At 36.6% G+C, this 21,336-nt stretch overlaps 1 protein-coding gene across 2 annotated transcripts; it reads right to left on the bottom strand.

The window, feature by feature from the left end:
• Window positions 1-272: 272 nt before the first annotated feature.
• Window positions 273-18,033, bottom strand: LOC146145666 (inosine-5'-monophosphate dehydrogenase 1-like). 2 transcript variants are annotated; one of them, XM_083390360.1, is made up of 17 exons: window positions 17,682-18,033; window positions 15,078-15,179; window positions 14,614-14,662; window positions 14,304-14,405; window positions 14,061-14,135; window positions 13,837-13,908; window positions 13,495-13,629; window positions 13,119-13,206; window positions 10,241-10,440; window positions 9,723-9,813; window positions 8,003-8,098; window positions 6,876-6,926; window positions 4,805-4,948; window positions 3,878-4,022; window positions 2,983-3,126; window positions 2,220-2,303; window positions 273-585 (listed from the first exon to the last, which is right to left on the bottom strand). In XM_083390360.1, exons 1-17 carry the CDS (start codon window positions 17,873-17,875, stop codon window positions 564-566), a joined length of 1,794 nt encoding a protein of 597 aa, XP_083246486.1. In that variant the 5' UTR covers window positions 17,876-18,033; the 3' UTR covers window positions 273-563. The 2 variants fall into 2 exon arrangements, with proteins under 2 accessions (XP_083246486.1, XP_083246487.1); XM_083390361.1 differs by lacking the exon at window positions 6,876-6,926 and having other exon boundaries at window positions 274-585.
• Between the last annotated feature and the right edge of the window lie 3,303 nt (window positions 18,034-21,336).

Raw genomic sequence — 21,336 nt, 5'->3', positions numbered from 1 at the left:
GGTGCTTTTGATTGTGCTCTCACAGTATGTTGGTAACTGAAAATGTATTTTGGGCGACAACAAAGTATGTTAAAGATACAAAACTAGGGTTAATAGTTTAATTAAGGAAACCATTGGCTGGAAAGAAATACGAGGTTAGTATCTCTAAGCAACTTTTAGCCCTGATCACCTCAAAACTGAAAAGCGTGGACCTCTTAGTACACGCTGTCGACTAAAAAATGTTTCACCTTATATTTTTGAAAAAATAAAGAACTCAAAGAGTTTACTGAAACAGTAGTTCGCGCAAAATTCGACCGAGATTTCCTAACCATTGATTTTATTTCGGAAAAACAACAACGACGCAAATGGAAAAAGGGGGTGGGGTAGACTTAATTGGATGGCAGTTCCAAGACAAAAACGCGCACAAAAGCACAAAAAAACGCGCACAAAAGCAAGAGAACCAATATGTCAAACCTCTCGCGAGACACGATTAACACAGGGAAACAGAAAACAGAGTGGGGCCATTTTATGACGAATGGGGGTTTACCCAGGACCTTTTGGGCGGTAAATTCAGTACGCTCTTGTCATAGGTGCGGTTTTTCGTAGCTGAAAGAAAAAACAACGGATTTTGTTATTTCGATTTAATATTCGCTTTACAACACTTAAAAAACACAAAACTCTGGTTTTACAAGTTTATGATAAAAGCAAAAAACAACAACATATTAATGTGCGTTTTTTTTTCGGATTGACGATTACTATTTTGTGAACACGCGTGGCAATTTAAAGAGCAGATATTTTACCGCATTCTCCACCATCAAATAATTATTTACCGAACATAAAAACAGTTTTTTTTCCGGTTTAAAAAAAAGAAACAGGATACAAGTAGGTTAGTACTGGACTGAATTACAGGTGTTTCACTGTATTCACCGTAGATTTGTCAGATCACTATGGACTATGGATGCTTTTTTTTTATTTCAATTTTTTGCGTATATATGCCGTTGTTCAGAAATAAATTTAAATCTATCTATATTTATCAATAGAAACAGTTTACCGGTATATAACAAACGATTTTTTTATTTTTTAAAATAGGAGTAACAGTAAACGTGTCTAAATTATACAGCAGATATTTCACTGCGTTCTTCCTTGTTATGCTAGAGTTATTTTCACCATCAAATATTTAAGATATATCTCTAGTACAGTGGTCGGCAAACTTTTTTTGTCCACTACGAAAAACAATGGCGGATTTAAGATATTTCAATTTGGGGTAAAATATTACACGGCGCCCTGATGTCCAACACACTGCCATGTCATGTGAAACATAATATAAAACGAAGGTTATACGCGCGAAGCGCGAAAAAATTTTGTTAACGTATAGTTGGCAAAAAATATAGCCCGATAGCTCCCCAGGGCCATATTTGGCATGTGGACCTTTCCAAGCTGAGTGAATTTAAAAAGTCTATGCCACACCAACTTTTAAATAAAATCCAATAAATTTACGGCTTTCACGCGGCCCACAACTACATAAAAACACTAAACTATCCAAAAGTAACTCGCGGCCCACTAAAAATGGCTCTGCGGTCCACATTTGGGCCGCGGCCCACAGTTTGCCGACCACTACTCTAGTATGTCATTTCTAGATAAACACAAATCAAAGACAGATAGCTATCAGCACGCATGGCAATGAGGTAGACACAAATATGATTGGACTAAGTACAAATTACGCCACTGAATGAACGCGAATGAATGACGTCACAAACAAAAAACGGCAAATCCAGAATACTCACAGGGGTAAATACTTGCGGGTAGGCAACGAAAGGTAAAATACACAGAATTTGAGCCAGTTTTTAAGCTCCAATTAATGATGCCTATTTTATTATTGTTTTTTAATTTTTTTTAGTGTAAAAATAACGTTTGTTTAAAAAACTTCATTTTTATAAAATAGAGTGCTGTGTTCTGCGTTTAGAAAAAAATTAGGAAACACTACAGTAAGCCTTGGATAGAGTTCAAATTTAGCAAAAAAAAAATAACTGTTGCATATAGTCAACGTACAATTTTATATTCAAATAACAGGGTGATTTTAATGATTGTGGTCCTTAATGCTGATCTTAAAGATATATTCGATGTTAAGGGTAAATTCCTTCCTTATTGCTGATCTTAAAGGTGAATTCTCAGCATACAACGGTCTAATTTGGTGAGATATCAATTAGGTATTTATTGACCAGCATGTTAAATTAACTTACGAATGCAAGCCGTGGACGCCTCCTTCGATTTGCGCTGACATCGTCCTTCGTTCGAACTTTAACTCCCCGCTGTACATCATCGACCTGAAACACAATCCTTCTTGTTAACGCCTGTAATTATCAGTTGAAAAAGTATAGCACCGACAAATAGAAGTCAGCACTTTAAAGCGAGTTATCGTTTTTGTTGTAACATTGGTGAAAAACCGGTAGTGGTAATTCTTCTTCACCTTACTTTTCAACCATTTCTTCAAAATTAAAGCAGAACACAAATAAGGAAGGCAAATTTTCCGGTATCTTTGTGGCAGTTAGGGCAAAATTTAACGCAGCAGTGGCAAAGCGAAAGTGCTGCGTATAAATTCTTCCCTACATATAACCCACATTAAAAACAGCGTCGACGATTTGACAATGTTCGTTTACAATTCTAACCGCTGATATATTAGTTCAACCTAAAAACTACAAAGAGGTGGCAACAAAAAATATTTCAATTACGTTAGTATTACAGATACGTTGGTAATAACAGAAACTCGTTCGCGAAAATTTCTTCAAACTATTTCAAAGCCAAATTAGGGAACGACAGAAAAAGACCTTAAGTAAATTAGCAAACCTTCTATTTGAATAAGAGACTAATGATGTCTTATTTTGTGGCGAAATATATTTCTTATTTAAATGACCAAAACTTATAAATGACTGTTTTGACCAAGACAGAAAAGTCTAAAGAATATTTGCGAATAAAACACAACGATGTAGTTGCGAAAACACCCACCTCAGTTGCGATAGGCTTCTGCTTCCAATATCCTGGCATCCGTGTTGTATACCGGCGATGAGGTAAGGTATGAAGGTGTGCACGGATCCCTTGTCCTGTACAGCACCCGCCACCCCTTGCGCCACACGAATCTTGTCCTTTTCGCTGCGGAATTCAACGTTTGGAACTTTAAACTATACGCTTGTAACTTGTAAGGTTAGGGAAATTTTATCGAAACGCGATACTTGTTGGCATTTCATATTGCCTGGGAGTTTTTTATCAACTATGCAAATTACGCCCCAATACAACTAGAGTTAACAAAGATTTTGCGCTTTGCACGTATTTGAAAACCGTTCTATGTCGCGAGATAAAAAGGAAAATTGCCAAACAACCTCCAAACAATAGTGTTGTTGACGCTGTGGCATAAACAATTAAAAAACAAATAATTTACAAATAAGTTTGACGTGCTTACAAGAATACTAATGTTTCTTTTGAAGTTTGAGACCAAAGCCGCAAAAGTTATTTTAGGAACTTAGAACTATGCTTGTAAGGTTAGAGTAATTTTACATAAACGCGATTTTTTTATTTGAATCTAATATTTCTATTGTCCAAAAATTTTCCCTCAATCAACATTCTTCGAAAAGTGTGTCCAACCATTCACATTTGGTCGAAACAAATTCAATTATTTTGAATAATAGGGTTTTTTAACTAACGGTAGTAATGTAACAATTATCCTTTAAGTCTAAACTTTAGAAACCCCGCCAAAATTGGATGAAGCAATAATCCTATAAATAAAAAATAAATCAGCATTTTATTTTGTTAAGGCCAGGCTGGACGAAAAAACAAAAAAAAGAGAAAGGAAAACGATTTATCGGCGTGCCGAAAGCCTTTTAATTCTCACAACCGCAAATGTTACCTGTAGTATCTGCTCTGACTTGATTTGTTGGCCTCCATTGCGTCGATCGAACCCATTCCTCTGTACTTCTTGAGGCGGATGCCGTCTGAGTAAAAGTACTCGCCCGGTGACTCGGTGGTGGCGGCGAGTAGCGAACCCATCATAACTGCGCCGGCAAAAAAGGTAAGTAGGTTGACGTGTCGTACAATGGTACAATGTAAAGGATTCTACCTTTTTTAAACATAAGTCGTAACTGAAATAAGTTCTTTTGGGATATATTTGTTTGACCAACGTTTTGGCTGACTATTCAGAAAGCCTTCATCAGAGAATGTCACACATGGACAACAAGACGCAAAGTAAAATGACACAAGCTTTCTGAATAGTTAGGCAAAACGTTGGACAAACGAATATATACCACAAGAAATTATTTTAATATACTATGCCTGGTAGCAACAGCATATTTATCAGTCTAAACTTCAAAAAAGACGAAGGTCCGTAGCTTATAAAAGTAGCCAACAATGGGTTTATTATTTGACTAACCGAAAAGTGTGTTTAAAACGGACTAATATTGGCAGGTTTTTAGCCTGAAGTATGAAATATATTTTTTGCAGAAATAATTACATTTGTTGGAAATTGTTGCACAAGTGGAAAGGTTTTCTTCATGGCTAAGATGGTTTAAGAAATCGCAGCTATTCATCCAATGAACAGCAATTTTTTCGTTGAAGTTACAAAAGTTAGCTATATTTCAAAAGACGGTTTCGGCTCTTTAAAATACCTTGAAAAACAGTTCGCAGAATCTTTTAAATACCATTTCAACATTGGTATACAGTACTCAGTGTTGAGATGAAAAGAAAAGTACGACAAAAGAGGTATTTTCTTGGGTTACATCTAAACTTGCAATAAAGCGTTGTTCGCGAAAAGGCACTACAAAAACCAAACAAAAAATACCTGTCGATGCTCCCAATGATAACGCCTTGGTCACGTGTCCGACATTTTGTATCCCGCCGTCGGCAATGACCGGAACGCTGAAACGACGCGCATACTCCGCCACCTTGTACACAGCCGTCGCTTGAGGGCGCCCCACAGCCATCACTGGGAGAGAGAAAAAAGAAAAAAAGTTAAATCCTGAAACTTGATGAAAAAAAGGAGAGAATGTGACTTGTTTTTTTTTTTTTTTGAACAATTTTCGTAAAATAAAATAGATGGAATTTAAAGTGCGATCACTTTTGGCAGGTTTAGTTTATTTAACTTTGGCAAAAAGGTGGCAAATAAAACGCACATAGCAGTTCTGACGGAATTCATGCTATCCTAATTTAAATGTTATAGTGGAAACGTTAAAATGTTCATATAATGTTTTCTTGAATTTCGCCGAGCATCAAGTTTACTGTAAACTTTTTCTTTGCTTTAAAGTTGCTCTTTTTATTACGGTTAAAGCATGCCCGAAATTTCCAAACAACATTTCAAACACATTATCTTGAAAACGTGCTAATTCGGCAAATTAGGTTGCGTGGCAAATTTGTTAAAAAGTATCAAAGTTAAAGTCAAGCCTCACGAAAGTACGCAAACGGTAACATTTTATAATGACGGTAAATTTTAAAGTATTAGGAATCAACGGCCAACGTACATTTTAAAAACACACACAAACACACTTAAACAATCAAATGTTTAACAGGTTTTAGGAATATAATACACTAACTATTTTTCTTGACTTAACGCAGTAACGTGTAAGTTTGCGTGTCTGTAAATTTTGTGCTTGATCGCTTACAAGAAAAATGTTCAAGGTTAAAAATGAGCTTCGAACAACTCTCCACTTATATTTCAGGTCGATTGCAAACATTACTGATCTAGGTTTCAGCAAAGTTGTTGGTTAAATGAAATGAAGGGCGTGACTGTAGAAATGCTGCGAAATAAAACGTGATATTATTAAATCTGTAAGTTGATGATCCTCTAGCAGTGCGTCTATCTGACAATGGCTATGAGTGTGGCTATTACAAGAAACATATTAAGCTCTATGTCTAGGTGAAAGGTATCTTAAATTGGTGCAGTAAAAATCTGAAACTTTTTAAAGAAATTCTACGAATTGGAACGATACAGTTTAGCTAAAACAATTGAAGAAACTAAGTTAAAAAACTGCAGTGAAAAATGTTCTACCTTTTCAAAAACACTTTGTAAGAAATTTACTACAGAAAAGAACATATACCTGAAATAATCGAATAAAACATCATTGTAAACGACAATATAGGTCCTTATAAAAAGTTAAAATATTTTAACACAGACCATACAAAAACGCAAAAAAGTGTTTTATGCAGAATAAATGTGAAATTTACTGTTAAGGGTAAGAAACAGATTAAAAAGTCGCCTTTGATTTGACCCTTAAACGTCAAAATCAGATGATTTTCAGATGTCAACTTGTCACACAGGGTAAAATAGCAAGCAGCAATAACGCAAACGTTAGATGATCAAAACGCACGCTATTACTGGTAAGTCATGACACACTACAAAATCATTGTGGTTTGCAAATCAATACATGGTTTCATGGAAAAGCCGAACTTGCTTAGGCCGGATTCTGAAAAGCTGTACGTGGATTTCACAAGTGTAAGAGACCAAAACAGCAAAATTTGCAATGTGAAAGTTTCAATAAAAGCTAGGCTATAGTATATTCGTTATTTTTATTAAAAACAGCATTCTGCCGAAAAATTGCGTGCAATTCTAAAGCTTTCGGTTTGTAGAAATGTGGAAATACCATGAAATTTGCCAAACAAACTAAAAACTCGAAACAAAACCAAAATAAAGTGTTTTTTTTTCATTGAAAATGGGGCTTTTGAAAAAAAAATTAAAAAACTATTTTTGCACTTTTTTCTGCAACTTCTTAAAAACTGGTGGAAAATTGGAAAAACATTTTTTTTCTTTCAGTTTTATAAAAAATCCTAAAAATTTGCTCGACGTTAATGCGCCCGAATCCGTCCCTAGCAAGTTCAATTCTAGCGAAGTTTGTCAAGGCGGAAAAGCAGAGACTTACGGAAGGAGCCGCACACGGAGGGGTCGCCTAGGCTGGTGCACGACAACTTTGCTGAAAATGAATTGTCAGGCTATGGTGGAAGACGAGACAAGACATTATACAAGGCAGCAGGGGCGCGGCTAATTGCACAGGGCCGCGCCTTACTGCTCCTTTTTTACATTATTTATAAATTATTTCAATTTTTTTTTGTTTTTTTTTATAAATTATTTTAAGTTTTTTTGCGTTTTATTATATATTACATAGCGTACTGATCCTTCTTTATATATTTTTTTTAACTATTTTACAAGCTATTTTTTTACATATATATATAGTGTACTGGTCCTTCTTTATATTTTTTTTTTATAAATTATTTTGTAAGTTTTTTGTTTTTACATGTATAGTGTTTCTCTTCTGAGTTTGGAGCACCACGGAAACAAAATTGCGAAGATTTAACATTTAAAAGGACGTCCACTTAAATATACTGTTCATTTATGGCCGATACTTATTCATTTGGTATCGGATCGAACGTTTTGTACATATTCAATACCGTTGAATTAAAAAAAAAAAAATTAAAAAAAAAATTAAAAAAAAAAAAAAAAAAATTTAAAAAAATTAAAAAAAAAAATGTAAAGTACAACCGTCCGGTCGGATACCAAATGACCTCACTAACGTTTTTAAAATGACCAAATCTGTGAAAACAAAACGCGCAAATGAACTGTTTCTGGTTGTTAAGGCAACATTTGGTCTAGCACTAAAATATACTTTCAAACGTTTCCATTTCTAGGTAGAAAACTTTTTGGACGGTTAACCAAGGCGCAATAATGGCGAAATAGTTTGGCATTGGATCGGCACTGATACCATCCGTAATGCCAATATTACTTATCAAACAAACCTAGGAATTGCTAGTAAGTTTAAAATTTGGCTTTTTCATTCGCGCAGTTAAGTTTCTAACCTTATGTAATCACGGGCTAAATCGGATCAGTTAAACAGGACCTTCCGTAATATCAACATTACTAATAAAACAAACCTAGAAATTGCTAAAAAAATTAATCGCGGGCCTAGCTCAGATGAGTTTAACAAGTTACAATTCAATAACGGCAGACGGCAAAGTAGGGAGCGTTGTTTATGTCTAACGAGTAACGACTAACCTTCTTGCGTTATGCAGATAGACCCGCTGCCCATACCAACCCTGATACCGTCCACTCCAGCGTCGATCAGATTTTTCGCCTGGAAAGCTGTCACGACTGAAAAAAGAAACGAGAAAGTGTTTGTTTGCTACGGTTTACATGCGTTGCCTATCGTGTGTTTACGTTCTGAAAGTCACTGCTTTAAAGTGGACGACACACCTATATTATTATACAGTTAATGTGTAAAACCTATAAACAAATTACAAAATATCGCTATTTGCTAGTCGACTAAATGAAACTTTTTGCAGCTGAATCATCAAAAAAAAAGTTGTGCCCATACAGTTAGATAAGATAGGGTTGCACGCAATTTTGGTGAGAAAAAATCAATAACATTTAAATTTGTAGGTTTTTAAAGACCGACAAGTACATAACGAGAGGTGTTTTGAAGATAATTTGAAAACAAAACAGATAAATGCCATGTTCAACACAATCTTGAACATTGATCTTTTAACCGCAGTACCGTACTATCTAAAAACAAAACTCAAGCTAAATGTAACATAAATTTAAAGACTTTTGGAAAAAAACCTAGGGCTTTTCATAGACTTTTTAACATACAAATCAATTCAAAGACAATCGAAGACATTGAAACATCTTTAAGGCTTTGTGGAAAAAATTCAAAAAAATGGTGTCACTTAGAAATAATGGTCTACCCTGGACTAAACGGGCCGGCCCTCTTAAATAGTGGGTTCTAGTTGCGCAACTTCTTACCAAGTCACTTGGCTAGACCAGATAGAAGAACCAAACGTGACGTTGTCAACAATATTTAGCAGCAAGAAACACAATACTCTTGGGGACTGCGTTGCTCTACAGTCTATTGGATTGACATTGACATTGAGGTCAGCTGCGAACCAGCTATACGCATGAGGAATAGCGATTTGGGCCATATAGAAGCAAACAACCACCATTATAGAAACTGCGGTTGAAAGCGCACGTCAGAAAACGCTATTTGGGAGGCCAAGGGTGCAAAAATTAGATTAATGTTGCGACAAAGGGGAAGTGTAGCATTTTAACGTAGATTGTTGTCACCTAGTACTAACAGCTTTGAAAATTTTAGAAAGACAAAGAAAAAAACAATTATACATATTTATATACAATATAGTTAACTTTGTTCAAAAAGATTTTTTTTTTGAATTACATGTATATGTAATTGGATATTTACTTCAAAAGTTCATACAATGCCATTTACTTGCTTGATATCTATTCTAGGTAGTGTGAAAAACTTACCAAATTAAAAGTTTCACATTTCTTTGTCAAAGTCTATTTAAGGTAACGATGTGACTTTTCTGAAACTGTTCGACAAAAATTTATAAATAATGAAAACGTTTTTTTCTAGCCTGTCCTGCTTGCATCTTTAACTTACAAATTCGGTTGGTCCGCGATGACTTCCGGTGTACTAAATTATACGTAAGTTATCGTTGAAAAAAGGGCAGCTTCAGAAGCGCTAGATCACAGTTGTTGAACGCATATGAATGTGTAATTTTGTTGGATGAAAGCGGTTACACAATATGGGAGCTTGCTCAACCCATTTACCCGAACTACAACAACGCTTTTTCACCGGATAAACAGTTCCGGCTAATTCAAAAGCAACAAGCTTTGCCTGGGTACAATTGTGTTTTCGTGACGTTTCTAAACCTTCCTGGGGGTTCAGTGGAATTCCCATGGAGTTGCGTTATCAACTTACCGTTGCCGCCGATAACTTGAACGTCTGGGTATTTCTGCTTGATGTAGCGAACCATGTTGATTTGGTAAACCGAGTTTCCCTGTGAAGAGTCCTAAAACGAAACACGATTTTCTTAAGGTTTTTCGCCCCATATGATTATAGAACGATAATGATGGCTAGCTACTAAACTACTGAATTCCACAAGGCTTGTCGGTTGTTAGAGTATTTTAAAAGTTAGACTTAAATTAGAGTATGTACCAGTGTTGTTGTGACTTAAAGGGCACTTAAGTCACTGATTTCAAATGACTTACACGTTAAGGTATTAGGTAAATGCCCATTCTGTTATTAGCTATCTCGTGGATAGTATACACACTACACAGAGTACAGTATTGCATGCTTGGCTGCATGAGATTTGTAATGCAAATAGGGTATTTTCATAAAAAAAAAAAAAAAAAAAAAAAAAAAAATTCCGCGGCACACTAAATCTCTCATGATACAGTACAGTTTGAGAGAATCACTGCCTTATTAAAGCAACGCACCAGTACTACGGCATCCACCCCGGCGTCCACCAGCATATCCAGTCTGTACTTGTCCTCCTCCCTGGTGGAAATGGCAGCCCCGCAAAGCAGCTGCTTGTGGTTGTCCTTTGAGGCCAGGGGGAATTCCCGGTTCTTCTTCAGGTCGGTCCGCGCGATTAGCGACACCAAGCGGTTTTCCTCGTCGACGATGGGCAGTTTGCCTGGCAAAAATATTGGGTACAAATTTATTTATTAGTCATACGTGTCACCGATTTTTCGCCACTAAAACTGCGAAGGGATTTACATTATGCTGTTCCGAAAAAAAAAAAAACCTCAGCATTTCCTCTAAATTTAAAATAAATTATTCATAATATATATTAACAAATGAAAAAAATGACTAATTTTCCCACTCTTCTGATTTATACATGATTTTTGTGGCCATTAAACCTTTGTTGGTATATTATGGACACTTAACTTAACGGTTTTTGCAGAGTAGTCATGCTTTATAGTTTTAGGTCACTTTGAAGTGTTAAGCCTGGAAAGGAAATTTCATATGCTGTTTCGTGCGCAAAACCGCAACATTTTCGCCGGATTTTTTTCCGAGCGACACGAATTACATCCCTTTCTATCGTGCAATCTGCATCCTGGCAGCCGCAAACGCGAGCGTGTCGAATTGTGACGTCACGATGGAACAGATAATCACGTCGCTGCGAGATGTTTATTCGCGGCGGTCGCGCAGACCTGGCCGAAAAGCCGACAAACAGCGAGATTTGCAAGATTAAAAACGACATCTATGCTATCGGAATGCCTTAACTGGCGAATAATTCGCCTGCGGTGTTGCGCAAGTTCGCTTCAACTATCTAAAATAAACATTTTGATGCGTACGGGTTGGAGATTATACGTCGAAGCGCACATTTAGGGGGTTGAGAGGCGACTGCTCAGATTGGGAGAGGCGATTGCCTGGTCTGGGCAGGCAACATGTTTATGCGTTCTAGGCAAAACCAACAATAAACGGCCACCAAAAAACAGACGCACTAAGGTTTTATGACGCGTGATTTAACATGGTATGGCGTCAGTGTCTGGTATATCTACGATCCTTTTAAAGATTTTTTGAGTTTCAGAGATATGTGGTTGTTTTCGAGGACAAATAACAGCATAAGGTATCTGGTGTTGGTGATTTAGATACACTTCGCAGGGGTATGCCACCTAAGGACTGCAAAGCGGAAATTGTGTCCAGCGACAGGATTAATTTTGGGCCTATAATAATCTGACGAGTAGTTTTATTGCCTACTCGAATAAAACGTGCTTAATTGCACAGTAAATATGTTTAGCCTTTTATCTGTAATGCCTTGTAGAAGAGCACTAATTCTGTTATTTTGTCACTACCTGAGTATTTTTAGGGATTCAAAAATTTCTTTATTGAACACTACTGACTGATTATACCTGTAGAACACTTAAGCTTAGGCGATTCTGGTCGATGAAAAATTTGTTTAAAAATTCTAATATACATGAACGCAGTTGGCCGCAGGTCAAAATGGTTGCATACCCCTGCTCTACATGTGTGTAATTCATACAAGTCGCAGTGTCTTAATGAGGCTAGAGTTTAAGATAAAAAGAATCAACGCTTCAACACCCTTAATTATTTATTACGTACGTTTCCTTCGAAAAATTCTCGGCATGTTTTATTATGATAAAAAAATGTTTTGTGTTAACAAAGACACTACACTTTGCGCGTTTCTTCCCAGGCAACTTATTAAATGCCCAATATGTTTAGTCAAAGTTACATACTTCAGCGCTTTAAAACAACATTTCATTTTATCGAATTGTCTATTTTGTTAAAACCTAAGTAGAATTGCTTTGGTTCAATGTCCATTAAGTGCGCAGTTTGTTAACATAGAATTAATGGGAAAGTCCTTATCGTTCGTTTCGCTAAAAATAGCAGCTCCCTGGAAAAGGCGACCTGAATTCCATTCGCGTGAATATTAAACAAAGGTGCCAATGGACATACCTGACGGCGTCTGGCGCGTTTATCGACTCAAGGAGACAATTGGTTTAAATGTCAGCACCTAACAAGAACCGCGCGGTTATTCGGCAGACACATACCGATAAACACGCCACAAAAGCTTCCCTCTTGCCAATTTAGGAATTTGATTTGATGTTCTTAAAACGTTAGCTTGGTTTTAACAACACAATCAATAAGGTAAAACAATTACCTCTTCTTTGCGTCATGTCAATTAAAACCCTTTTGACAAGGACTTCAAACAATTTTTTTTATATATTACAAACACTAACTTGATTTATACTAAACACGCATAATAACTTTCGGTCGAAAAATAGCATATACATTTAGCAACTGGACAAGTTTTTTTCCTTTGAGCTGTCACCTTCTTGCAGACTTAACTGGAAACTAAATAGGTTACCTACATTTTTGGTTTTAAGTGGTTCATATAAATTAAAAATGCCATAAGGTTGAAATATATTTTATGTTTATGAAAGTAAAACACTATGGGTCATTTAGCAGACACATACCAATAAACATGCTACAAAAGATTCGACTTTTGCCAATTTAGGAATTAGATATGATGTTCATAAAACCTAAGCTCAAGTTTAATGAAAACAATCAATAAGGTCAAACAATTATGTCTTTTTTGCTTCATACCAATTAAAACACTTCTAAAAGAGACATGGAACAAAGAATTATTATACATTCCAAGCACTGACCTGATTTGTACTAAACACGCATAACAATTCACCCATTTAGCTGCTGAACAACTTTATATTTATGTAAATTAAAAATGGGGTTGAACCATGTTTTATCTTAAACGAATTGGTTCAAGTCTTTATGTGGATACCTGTGTTTTCAAAGAACACCTAACCTAAAAAAGTGTGATTTCATTACCTTTTTTGCTTTGTGCAAGAATGTGATTGGCTTCTTGCAAGGTCACCGAAGTGTCGGCAGTAATGAGTTGATCTCTTGGAGTCATTACCTTAAAAAATACAGCAAATTACAGCATAGAAACATACACAATGGCAATGGTTCAAAAAAATTAGCATAATCAGTAACCAAAGGGAAAGTACTATGGTTAAAAAAAATAGCAAAATCAGGAAACAAAGACAATGTACTATGCTTAAAAAAATAGCAAAATCAGTAGCACTCAAAATAAACTTTAAAGATTTCAGTCGTTTGGTTTAATACATCAGGATTAAATCAATTCAAATTTCCGTTTAATTTTGCTTCCGCTAAGTAAAAAAGATAACGGCACTTGACCACACACCTCTGAAACTACAGTGTTCGCGCTTTCAGGCTTGAGAAAATCAAAGTCCCTGGATGACACAAGTCCAATTAACTTTCCGTGGGGAGATCCGTCTTCTGTTATCGGAACACCAGAAAATCCAAACGATGTTTTCACCTAAACAAACCAAAGTAGTAAAATTTGTGATAATAACGAATAGTTTTGTTTATGGTGACACGCATAAAGTCATAAAGTGTGACACAAAACACATAAAGTGTGACATACATTACACACATAAAGTGTGAATGAAATCAAACACATATACAAATTTATAAACTACCAATAAAATGCAAAATTTTACCTAGAAATATAAAATCAACTTACCTCAATCACATCTTTGATGGTGGCTTTAGGGCTCAAAGTCACAGGATTTTGAATAAAACCTTGTTCATATTTCTGCAACAAATACAAATCAATTAAAATAAATTTTAGCATTTGACCGGAATTAGATAAATGGCTAATTCGACTTAAAAAAGGGCAATTAATATAACCTAAATGATGTTTGTTTGTTGAAGAAGTTTGTAATGTAAATAATATTGTACACTTACTTTAACCCTTCGAACTTCTGAAGCTTGAAATTCCGGTGTACAATTGTGATGAACGAAACCAATTCCACCCATTAACTAAATAAATAATAAGTTGAAAAAGTGAAAGTGAATGTTTGTCAGAACTAACACTACAAACCAACTTATTTGATAAAAAAAATGGTTACATGTTAATTTTTAGGTTATGTGTAAGGATTAAATTAACAATAATCTAATTATAATTTACAGAAAAAACATTTATCTTACAGCCATGCCAATTGCCATATCTGATTCAGTGACTGTGTCCATAGGAGAGGAAACCAGTGGAGTTTTAAGGGTTATTTTCTTTGTTAGGGCTGATGTCAAATCCTAGAAAAACAGTTTCATGAAATCTTGTAATATTTTAGGTACAGCATCGATTTTAAAAGCTTTGATTAGTTAAACAGTAAGATTATGCACACACTAAATTTGTGGCTTTGTCCGCACAAATAATTTTATAATTGTAGTCTTATGAAAAAAAACCTCTCTTTCTTACACAATTATAAAAGTATTAACAAAAAAACATTACACAACTTACAACTTGGTCTGGTGAAAAATCAATGAAGCCCGGCAGAATAAGGAAATCACTGGAAGTAAAAAGGGCCCATGTTAAAAAGTGGACAAACTTTAAAAATACAATACTACGAGGTGAATTAGTAGTGTGTTGTAAAGTAAAAAACAGTGCTGGGGTAGCATCTCACCTTTTCTACAGCAGCGAAACTAGTTGTAAAAATAAATTTGCAAGGAAGAAATAGATACGAGAGAATAAAAAAAGAATAGTTTACCCACCGAACCCAAATGTAACTTGCACAGTTGCACCCCAAACTAAATATTCTTAGCAATATAAACCCCTGGATGAAAATGTGGTAGGATTCTAGACTAGCATAAAAAAAACATAGATCAACTAAAGCATATTAGAAGTTACACAGATAATTAAATATGTAATGTAATATAAAGCATAAATGGGCAATCAGTGTGGCACAAAAACTTAAATGTCCTTACTTATATGTGAATCCGTCTCCATGATTCAGCAGTTGTGAGGCAGTCAGTCCATCTTCTGGGACATAACTTGTTTCACCGCTAATCAGGTATTCTGCCATTTTGCTGTAAAAACACAAAAGGAAAATTATTTCGCATTTTACAAACCTGTCTGCAAATCCCAGCAGTGGATTAAGCTTTTGTTTTGTGAGTAACTTTGCCATTAGTGAACTACCTTAACCATAACATGTAAACATTGTCTATAAATTGACAGGGTTTTTATTATAATCTTAAGCAAAGACAAAAGTCTGGCTAACCTACAAGGTTATCCGGTATTGGTCTAGAATCCAAACACAGTTCGTAAATTAACACACAATATTTGGGTTAGGGTGCCAGTTAGCGTTTGGGTGTGGGTGGGTTAAGTATTATTATTTAATATTATTGCAAAACCCAACCTAACCCAAATGCTAATCCAAACCCTAAAATAATTTGCGTTGTGTTAGGATTCTAAACCAACACCGGCTTATTTTAAGGGCACAACAAACTTGTTTTGTAGTGCTTTTGTAAAAGCAAAGTCGTAGCCAGGTTACAGGCTGCTTGGTCGTTATTGGTGCACTATGAACGGTAAATTACTGAATGGCGAAGGGCCACTTCCTAAAGTGTCCCACTTTTCTTGTCCTATACCACAGAGCTAAAACTTTTAATTTCCGCTCACACAACAGTTCAGTTAAAAACTTAGTCCGGTTGGTGATACAAAAACAAAACGCATACAAAATTGGGCATACCGTTTAATACAATACGCCTTAAATTAACATTGTTATACCAGATCATTGAGTGAAGCTGCAACTACAACAACAAGACAACCCTCGACTAAATAAAGCTAAAGCACGGGCGCTCATTTTAAACCTAATAATAAATCAACTGGCTTTGGCACAAGCTTAAGTACAATTGCTATCAAGCAGCTGTTTACGAAAACCTAGGTAAGTATGCGCTGATCTTGCCAAACGCAGCCAACTTAGACGCAAGCTCACACTTCGTGCTTTAATTGTGAAATAAAAGGACGCACTTTTTACCTGCTACAAACACAAGGCTACACTTTTTTCCAGTTTAATGTTAAGGCTGTATTTTCCATAGGAACAGGCTATCAGTTCTAGCGCTGTCTGCATTACGCTTGTCTACACCGATTCACGTCCACGTGTTAAAGCTACTTCAAAGTGGACGTCTAGCCAGTAGCCACTGCAGCCTTCTTCGCACAGCGCTAAACGTTTGTCGGCATCCGTTAAACGACGATAGTGGCAATAAGTAACCATCGCAAATTAACAACAACGTATAGGAAACTTAACGCACCATAATTATCGATTAAATTAAATCCTTTTGGTTCAGCCAAGGCTTATATCACTTTGTATAGGTATTGGTTCAGCGAAATAATTTGTCGCTCTCGGCCTTATATAACCTGACGACTAAACTGATCACTTGTACTTTCCAGAGCAGTGTTTAGAACTATATCTTAAATAAAAAACGTGATGTTCTAAACAAACTAATAGTACGGCCTTTAAATTTATACATAAACATTTGGTAATGTCAATATTATTTTTTTACAACCGCTCTGAAGTTACGCTTTTAGTTAGATATAAAATGGCGGCCAAACAGTTGCTAACACGTAAGACATCAATGTATTACTATGGCCGGCAGCGCAGTAAAATCGATTGTTGAGTTCGGCATTGCGTCAGCGTGAAAAGTTTCCAATTAATCATCCCCTTTGATTTTTCTTACTTTAATAGCTGCTTTTTTACTTCCATATATTCTTAATGTAACTTTTCAATGGACCTTTGCCTTAATCATAAATATCTCCAAAACGTCTGACAAAAGCAAACAATTGGCCCCTTTAATAAATTCAAATTTAACATTTTTTAAGTATTACAATCGCCCAAAACAGGGGTGGCCAACATGACTTTTTAGAATGTGTCGATTTCGTTTAGTTAAGTTATGGATTATTGCTGGTTCCAGACTCAAATTGTATGCCTGAGGGCCACTGTATAATTAATAATACTTTTGAAACAAAAATAAGTCTATGCCCAAATAATATTGACAACTGCCATTATATCGAGAAGTGTGTCTTTCTTTCATCCAATGCGTCTTTTCTCATATTCAAAACATATTCTTTAACTCCTGATATTTCAAACTTTAACACAACAGTAACGAAAAAAGTCAATCAAAATGCGGTTCTGGTGCTGCAACAACAAAAACAACTAAAATTGCTTTAAAGGTGTTGAACATTAAAACGACCTAGCCTATACCCTTTTTTCAGTCTAAATGTTGAATTTAACAGCTTTTCGATCAGACGCTTTCATTAAATACGTTTTAATCTTCCAACAAGGATATTACAGTGGCACAAAGCAATACGGTGCAACATCAACAAAAACACCTTAAGAATGCAAAATTTAAGTTGTTGCCAATTAACTTTGCCTCGAACTCCTCGATTAAGTTAAATTAGGTTAAATGTCTAGCCTAAACTCTTACAGCAATCAAACGGTTGCCTTACCAAAGGATACATCAATAAATACAGAAAAAATCTTTGATGCAAAAAACAATAGGACTACACACGTAAACAGCAAGGTTTTTACTTACTCTGAGTCGGAACGCTGCATAACTCGGTCGATGAACTGTCGAGAACGAAGGCGCGCGTTGGCTGGCAATTCCTCCGGAACGTCTAGCACGTCGCTGTGTGCCACGCCTGACTTGTTGTCCGTGACCTGCTGGCAATCGACAGGCGAGACGGCGCTCCGGCCTGTCGCGCATTCGCTTTTCGGCGCTTCAATCATCGTTTCCACACTGTTTTTGCTGCTGTTTTGGGCTCAGTGTAGCCGGCGGCAGGGCGTCGCGTAGATTTCGAGTATGATGATGTGTGTTAGGCTTGGCTGTCTGTCCTAAGAACACCGTTAGGTTGCGTGTTGTTGTGACCTGCTGAAAAATCGCGACAGGATAAGACGCGGTGACAACGGCCCCGGTGGAAAAGTTTGGCTTTTATATCGGGCCTGCTTTTTTTTCGCCAAAATTTGCGACGCCCGCAACGACAGCGCACGTTGCTCGTGACCGCAAAATAAACACGACACGACGGGAAAACTTTTTTGCCCGAAAACTGAACACCTTTAAGACCCGTGGAATGATACTAGGCGAAATCAGTGCCAATTTTCTAGCAATAGCTGTTCTTACTTTAACTTTAAACTTGACCCACTTTCACAAGTCGCGTTTTTGCAAAAAAAATGCGCCTTATCAGCAATTTTCAATGTTGTGTCGATAAAAAACTAAGCTGTTGAGTTAAGGCTTGAAATTCTCGTGTTCAAGCATAAACAATCATTCGAATTAAGATATACTGACGATGCCTTCGCTTGCAATATATGTAGGCCTATATATATATAAATCTTTCAATATCTATCAATAGTGTCTGACCCTGCATTGCTAGCTTTGCTGGAGTATTCTGCTGTTACTAATCAGGAATTAGTTTATCTTTCAAGGGCCAAGGTGATTTCTATTATCACATATTCAGTGCCACACTTCCGCAGAAAAACTCGAAGCGACTCAAATACACGGCAAATCCACATCTGCAAAACTAAGTGCGCAAATCGAAGGTTGCCGCCTTTTTTAGGAGTTAGATGTAAGTCGAGGAAAACACTGCCGAACCGAAGTTAAATCAATATTTCTGGGAAGTTGCTCCGATTAGCGACCGCATTTCGGTTTTTGCGCGATAAATGCAAGGTTCGCATTGCCAAGAGCTATACACAACATTTTTTTAACCGACGCATGTTAAGTGCGGCTAAAAGCACTCGAGACCAAATAAGCGGCGATCTCTTTTGTGTTAAATTTTTTCAAGGCCGAAAATAAAGCGCTCTTCTATACTCTCTGTAAAACATATTTTTTTATTAAGTATTAAAGCAAAACAAAACTACCGTTACATTGCACACACACGCTGGCGTTACATAACAGAATGCGGTTAGCTGCTACTATTGTAGTGCATTTCTCTATTCGATCAGGTTCTCGGCCTAAACAATATCATTCAACCCTTTGAACAACAGAACCTTTTATGAGTTCGATTTACAGCCCTAACTGATGATATTGCAGCTATAGTCCTGAGATGACATCAACAAAAAGGCAGAACGATTTACGACTGCGAATTACGAACGTTCACTCGTTAACTATTATTACGTACGTTTCCGTTAGGTTCTGCCCGCCCGTGTATAAGTTTAGAATTGATTCATACCGCGACAAATTATCCAGGCTGTCGTTTAGGTCTATTTCTGTCCAATGCGCGGAGTAATTTAACACGGGTAGAGTTTGTTTGACATTTTCAACTAACGACTGTCTGGCAAAACACGTCGGGAAAAAACAAAGTTTTACCTCCTCGGTTGCAAATGCGACACAAATCGCACTCTGAGCTCAGATTGATTTGCAATCTCACAAATTCAAAAAATATACTTGCTGGACTGCTGATGCAACTTAAAAAGGCCTCTAAACACCATTTCCCTCATACACTTTATGACGGCTCAGTTCGATTGTTTTGGGTGTGTGCGAAATGAAGGCTGGTTTGACAGAAAAAGGTTAGATCTATTTTTAAATCAATTTGCACTTTAACGATGTGAACACAAATCGGACAACACTCGACAATTTAACCCGTTTGAATTAGATAGAGACCGCACATATGCTTAAGGGTATGGAGTCTGTTTGTTATTAGCTATTGTGAGGAAATGTCGTTTGCTGATTTTCCCTAAAATGCGTCCAAAGTTCAGCAATTTGCCTGCAAATTAAATAACTCAAACTGCGTAAAAATCTGGCTTTTCGCGGTAACCAAAAATTCTTTGCAAATGACTTTAAGTGGAAAAGTTACTGCTGAAGAAAAAACGAATATTTTACAGAAAACGTGGGTTGTTTAAGATGAACCCGGCATTTGCGTGTATAGTGGGTCTGGTTGTTAGTTGCCCCAATTAGTTTTGGCTTTTTTGCAAAATAAACGAGACCTTGGGCAAAGCCAAGACGACTTGCTCAGCCTTCGTTGAGCACGGCAATGACGGAGATCGATGAATATTTAATTTACAGCAGGTTATAAGCATGTTGGCAACGTCTGCCTTACAGAAAAATGTACTGTGCAATTAACATGACTGAAAAATTGTGAAAAATCGACTGCCATTTCAAATTGTTGTCTTTTTAAACAGCTGCATTTTGGTGTGTTGTTGTTTATCCTTGTCAATCAATGTGAATGGTCCGTGCTGTTTTTAACTGGTTTACGGCTCTAATTTATATTTTACAACTTTCAATGATGAAGTGACGGCTCTCGTTTGCTTTAACCGGCGCCTTAACTCACATTTTATGCTTGTGCTGAAACAATTCGTAAACTCGTTTACAAGAATACTCCAAAACATTTTCAAATCAAACGTAAAAAACAGTGAGAAATTATTTCGCAATACACAACTTAAAATACGTATTTCGGCAAACTTTGACAAAGCAAAAGCGAATTACTCTTGTGCATTTGAGTGTGTAATTATGGAGAATTGGGATTTAACTCTCATCATTTGAAAATCATTGACCGTGCTGCTTTTTCTGCTGTTCAGCACTGCTGGTGAAACGCTGGATTTTTCCGGAAAAGCTGACGCAACATTTAATACACAATACACATGTAACGCCAAAGGCTTTATGAGACTGCGTTTGCCGCATACCTCTCAACTGCTGGTTGCAGGAGTAACATGTTTTTTGGCACTGCGTCAAAAAGTGACGCGTATACTATAGTGCTGAGCTGCAATGCGGAAGTGCGACCTGATGCTTGGTAAACCTGTCAGTAGTAGCGAGCACGACAGAAAGTATTTAAAGCGCATAATATTTGTTCTTTATGATCCAACAAACTTTCAAATGCCTTATTGTACACCGAGAGTGGGTTTAAATGTACACTCTAAGCGCCCTGTCATAAACATGCACTGCTTTCATTTATACTATGTCTGCTGACGTTGAAATGGTTTTGCTTTTCTTACAAGGTGTCATGTCCTTGCTTATTTTGAAATGTTAGATTGCCCTGCTCAGCTGCATATACGCTACGCTCCTTTGATGTAAACAGACTTTACCGCGTTAAGAACATCTCACCTATTTTAAGGATAGTAGTATCACGTTTAGTATCTATGCCGTAACTTTTAAGTAAACGGGCTGGGGTCAAATATGGGCCAAAACAATAACAATGCGTTTTCTGTACAGGCGTGTGCCCTAGTTGGGACAAGGTAGGTCATCAAACGAGACATTTTGA

Source organism: Ascidiella aspersa, chromosome 5, assembly GCF_963924565.1.
Source record: "Ascidiella aspersa chromosome 5, kaAscAspe10.2, whole genome shotgun sequence".
NCBI lineage: Eukaryota > Metazoa > Chordata > Ascidiacea > Phlebobranchia > Ascidiidae > Ascidiella > Ascidiella aspersa.
Note: the sequence above shows the minus strand (reverse complement) of the source record. Positions and strands in the feature narration are given on the sequence as shown.